Raw genomic sequence first — 6,234 nt, forward strand, 5'->3', positions numbered from 1 at the left:
AAAAAAAAAAAATTGAAAAAATTAGCCAGGTATGGTGATGCATGCCTGTAATCCCAGCTACTCGGGAGGCAGAAGCAGGAGAATCACTTGAACCTGGGAGGTGGAGGTTACAGTGAGCCGAGATTGAGCCAGTGCACTACAGCCTGGGAGACAGAGTGACTCGCATTTCAAAAATGTAAAGACAGTAACAGGTTTAAACATTTTAGAAGTATTTTTAATGTATAGAAAGTCAAGAGACTCTATGCCTCAAGGTTTGTTGCCCTTTGAATTCACAGTTTCTTATCAAAAATCATCCTCTGCAGGCCAGGTGGGGTGGCTCACACCTGTAATCCCAGCACTTGGGAGGCTAAGGCGCGCGCGGATCACGAGATCAGGAGATCGAGACCATCTTGACCAACATGGTGAAACTCCGTCTCTACTAAAAATTTAAAAATTAGCTGGGTGTGGTGGCGCACGCCTGTAATCCCAGCTACCTGGGAGGCTGAGGCAGGAGAATTCCTTGAACCCAGGAGGTAGAGGTTGCAATGAGTTGAGATCACACCACTGCACTCCAGGCTGGTGACAGAGCAAGACTCCGTCTCAGAAAACAAAAAAACCATCCTATAAAAGCCAATTCTTAGTATTCCTAAAACCTTGCTGTTTTCTGCTGGTTTTACAAAGCTGACTCAATGAGTAAATCTTTATTTTACGAGAAGAGGTGCTATTTCCAATAGGCCATTTTGTTAGTCTTTCTCCAGACTAAATTGTGAGTTATATTTTAGATTCTGCTACCATTTTTCTTGATGTGTTGCCTAACTTAGATTGTATTTTCAGGCATCCGTGTACAAGATTTGCAGAGAAATGTATGACGATGGAGTGGGTTTACCTTTTCAAAGTCAGCCAGATCTTATTGGAGACAAGTATGTGATGAGTATTTGGATTTGGGAGTAGACTTTCCATAGCCAGGCTTATCAGGTTGAGGGGAGGTGATGACTGGAAATAAATTTATTTATTTTAAATGTTACGTTAGCTTTAGTAAAATCTGAATATGTGTACATTTCCGATTTCTCTTACACCAGATGTAGTTTCCGTAAGTTCGTTCAAGTACAGGGGTCTTGAATCACTGAAATCTGAATTTTGTATTAGCAACTTAAAAATTTACTGTGGTCTCTTTCCTTCTGAGCAGGTTAGTGGGAGGGCTGCTTTCCCTCAGCCTGGATTACTGCTTTGTCCTAGAAGATGAAGATGGCATATGTGGTTATGCCTTGGGCACTGTAGATGTGACCCCCTTTATTAAAAAATGTAAAATTTCCTGGATCCCCTTCATGCAGGAGAAGTATACCAAGCCAAATGGTGACAAGGAACTCTCTGAGGCTGAGGTAATACACAGATGTTTAGAAATATACTATGGTAATGGTCTTATTGTTGTTTTTTTTTTAATATGGTACTTAGAATAATGGAAAAGTTCATAGATACATTATAACATCTCAGTGCTTTCTAAATTCTTGCAGAAAGAATTCTTATGGCTTATTCTTAGCATGACGTTTTTCACTGTTCCCCCAATATTGAGACAATTTTTTATTTGGGAGTACTGTCCTAATATTTCCTCAGGTAAAAACACAATGTAGACAACTAAAGAACGTTTTTTTTCCTCATTGTTTCGAAGCTTCGGACTTAAAGATGTTAGGGTCTTGGCTGGGCACCGTGGCTCATGCCTGTAATCTCAGCACTTTGGGAGGCCAAGGCAGGTGGATCACCTGACATCATGAGTTTGAAACCAGTCTGGCCAATGTGGTGAAACTCTGTCTCTACTAAAAAGTACAAAAAAAAATTAGCTGGGCATGGTGGCAGGCACCTGTAATCCCAGCTACTCGGGAGGCTGAGGCAGGAGAACCACTTTAACCCAGGAGGTGGAGGTTGCAGCGAGCTGAAATTGCACCATTGCACTCCAGCCTGGACGAAAAGAGCGAAACTCCATCTAAAAAAAAAAAAAAAGATGATATGGTCTTTTTGTTGAGTACTCAGGACAGTTTTAAGTAATCGAAATCTACTTGGTTGTTTGTCAGAAGGTTAATAACTTGCCTTCTAAGTTATGCGTTTTACATTGTGATTTAAAAATAAGAGTGAGCTTCTCTTGAGAGTCTTAACTTTGTGATAGCACTTCTTACTAAGTTTGTCCTGTCCCAACTTAAATCTCTCAAAAAGTTTTGTGCCCCATGCTGGCCAACACATTAGATGATGATTTTGGTTTATACATCAGTATATGTTGTTGTGAGACAGTGTCTCACCTTGTCACCCAGGAATGCAATGGCATAAACAATAATGCATAAACATGGCTCACTGCAGCCTTGACCTCCCTGGCTCAAGTGATCTTCTTGTATCAGCCCCACAAGTAGCTGGGACTACAGATGTGAGCCAGCCACACCCCGGCTAATTTATTTTCTTTTGTAGAGATGGGGTTTTGCCACGTTGCGCAGGCTGGTCTCAAACTCCTGAGCTCAAGCAGTCCACCTGCCCTGTCAGCCTCCTTTAGTGCTAGGATTACAAGCATGAGCCACTGTACCTGGCCAGTATATGCATTTTTTAGATCCTTCTTGAGGATAATTTCTGTGCTGAGTAAATACTTTTAAGATATTTGGACTCGGCCGGGCGCGGTGGCTCAAGCCTGTAATCCCAGCACTTTGGGAGGCTGAGGCGGGTGGATCACGAGGTCAAGAGATCGAGACCATCCTGGTCAACATGGTGAAACCCCGTCTNTCTCGCCCTGTTAACCCAGTAGCTTGATCTTGGCTCACTGCAACCTCTGCCTCCCATGTTCAAGAAATTCTCGTGCCTAAGCCTCCTGAGTAGCTGTTACAGGCACACCACCATGACTGGCTAGTTTTTATACTTTGAGTAGAGACAGGGTTTTGCCATGTTGGCCAGTCTGGTCCCAAACTCCTGACCTTACATGATCTGCCTGCCTTGGCCTTCCAGAGTGCTGGGATTGCAGGCACGCACCACCACGCCTGGCCTTGAATGCTTCTGATAGAGGAATATTTTCCAAATTAAATAAAAAGAGCTTTACTGGAGGTGTTAGTTTTTCTCACATTTCAGTTTGCATAAGAACTGGCTTAAAAGAATGATTAGAAGTGAAGCTTAAAAGAATGCTGACGCCGGGCGCGGTGGCTCAAGCCTGTAATCCCAGCACTTTGGGGGGCTGAGGTGGGTGGATCACGAGGTCAAGAGATCAAGGCCATCCTGGCCAACATGGTGAAACCCCGTCTCTACTAAAAATACAAAAAATTAGCTGGGCATGGTGGTGTGTGCCTGTAATCCCAGCTACTCAGGAGGCTGAGGCAGGAGAATTGCCTGAACCCAGGAGGCGGAGGTTGCAGTGAGCCGAGATCGCGCCATTGCACTTCAGCCTGGGTAACATGAGTGAAACTCCGTCTCAAAAAAAAAAAAAAGATATTTGGACTCTTACTTGTAATACATTTTTCTTTCATGTTGTTTCTCTTCTCCTTTTCTAAAATTCTCTACCTCTCTCCACCACACCACAGTATTCATATTTTTTTTCATAGTTTCTATTTACCTTCTGCCCTTAGTCACATGGCTATGTAACAAAAGGCTGGTTTGGTGTTGCCTCGCTTACTTGGGATTACATTAACACTATGCTGGTGATTGAGCTGCTGACCTATTGCTCTTCCACATCTGACACGTTTCAGCATAAGAACCTTTTTTAAATTGTGGCAAAATATACATAACATAAAATTTACCTTAACTGTTTTAAGTATAGAGTAGTAGTACATTCACATTGTTGTGTAAAGAATACATTAAAACATTTTGTGTATTTTAAATAATTTTAGATTTATAGAAAAGTTGCAGAGTTAAAACAGAATTCCAGTATACTACTCATCCATTTTCTGTGTTTGTGAAGTCTAAGTAACCAACATTGGTACATTACTATTAATCAAACACCAAACTTTATTCACCAGTTTTTCTGCTAATGTGCTTTTCCTGTTCCAGAATTCATTAGCACACAGCATTTAGTTAGACAAACTTTTTTTTCTTTTTTTGAGACAAAGTCGCACAGTTGCCCGGGCTGGAGTGCAGAGGCACAATCTCGACTCACTGCAACAGCTGCCTCCACCACGCCTCAGCTTTCCAAGTAGCTAGGGTTACAGGTGCCTGCCACTACGGCCAACTAATTTTTTGTATTTTTAGTAGAGACAGGGCTTCACCATGTTGGCCAGGCTGGTCTTGAACTCCTCACCTTGTGATTTGCCTGCCACAGCCTCCCAAAGTGCTGGGATTACAGGTGTGAGCCACTGTGCGCAGCCAAACTTTGTAATTACAAAGTGAAAATGCTGGCTGGGCACAGTGGCACACACCTGGGTAATTTTAGCACTTCAGGAGGCCGAAGCAGAAGGATCACTTGAGCCCAGGAATTCAAGACCAGCCTTGGCAGTATAGAGGGGGAGCATACACCTGCACATGCACGAGAAGAGTGCCTTTCTTTCTCCAGCCTGGGCAACAGAAGGAGACCCTGTCTTAAGAAAGTGAAAATGCTTCAGCTAGAATTACAAGATAATTAATCCCGTGTGTGATACTTAGACAGGAAGAATTATTAAATACTGATTTCGTGTTGCTAAGTTCTGTAGTTGGGTATGGATATATAATGGGTAACTATTGTGCAAGTCAAGAGATTCTCATTTTTTCCAGAAAATAATGTTAAGTTTCCATGAAGAACAGGAAGTATTGCCAGAAACTTTCCTTGCCAACTTCCCTTCTCTCATAAAGATGGACATTCACAAAAAAGTAACTGACCCAAGTGTGGCCAAAAGCATGATGGCTTGCCTCTTGTCTTCACTGAAAGCTAATGGTGAGTACATATTTGTGGAGTTGGTGGTGTTGGGCAAGATAAGGAAAGAACTAAGATATAAAAGCAAAGAAGTAAATTGTAAATTTATACTCCTTTCCCCACTTTTTATGATTTGGCTTCTTAATCAGTGATGAAGAATTGCATGTGTATTAATAATTGAGAAATACTGGTTGGGCTTGGTGGCTCATGCTTGTAATCCTAGCACTTTGGGAGGATTACTTGAGTCCAGGAGTTTGAGACCATCCTGGGCAACAAAGCCGAGACCTCGTCTCTATTTAATTAAAAAAAAAAAATGCTGGGTGCGTTGACTCACGTCTGTAAATCTCGGCACTTTGGGAGGCTGAGGCAGGCGGATCACAAGGTCAGGAGTTTGAGACTAGCCTGACCAACATGCTGAAACCTTGTCTATACGGGAAATACAAAAATTAGTTGGCCGTGGTGGTTCGCGCCTGTAATCCCAGCTAGTTGGGAGGCTGAGGCAGGAGAATCGCTTGAACTTAAGAGGCAGAGGTTGCAGTGATCCAAAATCATGCCACTGCACTTCAGCCTAGGCAACACAGCAAGACTCCATCTCAAAAAAAAAAAGTCTGGTGTAGTGGCACTCACCTGTAATCTCAGCTACTCAGGAGGCTGAGGCAGGAGAATATATTTTTGTTTGTTATCTAAGCTGAACCTTCAGAAATACTTCACTTTACTTTCGTGATATGAAAACTTTTTCTGTAAAGTAAGTGTTTGGCTGCATGTGGTCTCTGTTGCATATTTTTTTATTTTTCTTTTTTTCTTTTTTTTTTTAATTGTTGAATTTTTTTTTAAAATAACCCTTTAAAATATAAAAAACAAATTTTAGCTCTTGGGCCATACAAAAAGGGGTACTTTGTCAGCCCCTCATTAGAAGATTGGTACATGAGAATGCACCTAGTTTATCGTTGTGTTTTCATATCATTTGAGTCAGTGGCATCCCCTTTATGGAATAATTTAAATAACTTTATCTGAAGAAAGGTTCATTTTTGTGTTGTACTTGGAAATGAATCAATGCAGATAGGTGAGATACGTCTTAGGAATGTATACCTTGTGACATAGGCACGAATAGGTTCTGTCCTCTGGACCCCTGAAAGGTACTTTTTTTTCCTTTTGGCTGGCATAACAAAAGAAAGGTACTTACATATTTTGAACAGATATCCTTTGCATTCCTCAATATAAAAGGAATTATTAACTCTTATTAAAATTTTTTTTTTTCTATAGACCCAGGAACTTGAGCATTGAGTTTTCTTATACCCTGTTCCTTTACAGATTTCCTTCTGGGGAAGAATTTGACTCATATTGAATTTTTTGGAGGTTTTTGTTATTTTGTGGTTTTGTTGTTGTTTGTTTTTGGTTTTTTTTTTTTTTTT

General features: G+C 41.2%; 1 protein-coding gene across 1 annotated transcript in view; it reads left to right on the plus strand.

The window, feature by feature from the left end:
• Nucleotides 1-6,234, plus strand: part of OGA (O-GlcNAcase) — a 36,042-nt gene that overhangs the window by 27,232 nt on the left and 2,576 nt on the right. Inside the window, exons 13-15 of the mRNA XM_037739563.1 lie at nt 814-899; nt 1,166-1,358; nt 4,684-4,843. Coding sequence (XP_037595491.1) covers nt 814-899; nt 1,166-1,358; nt 4,684-4,843 — 439 coding nt within the window. The remainder of the gene's footprint in view (nt 1-813; nt 900-1,165; nt 1,359-4,683; nt 4,844-6,234) is intronic.

The sequence above is a fragment of the Cebus imitator genome, unplaced genomic scaffold (assembly GCF_001604975.1).
Source record: "Cebus imitator isolate Cc_AM_T3 unplaced genomic scaffold, Cebus_imitator-1.0 Scaffold71, whole genome shotgun sequence".
In the NCBI taxonomy this organism is placed as follows: Eukaryota; Metazoa; Chordata; class Mammalia; order Primates; family Cebidae; genus Cebus; species Cebus imitator.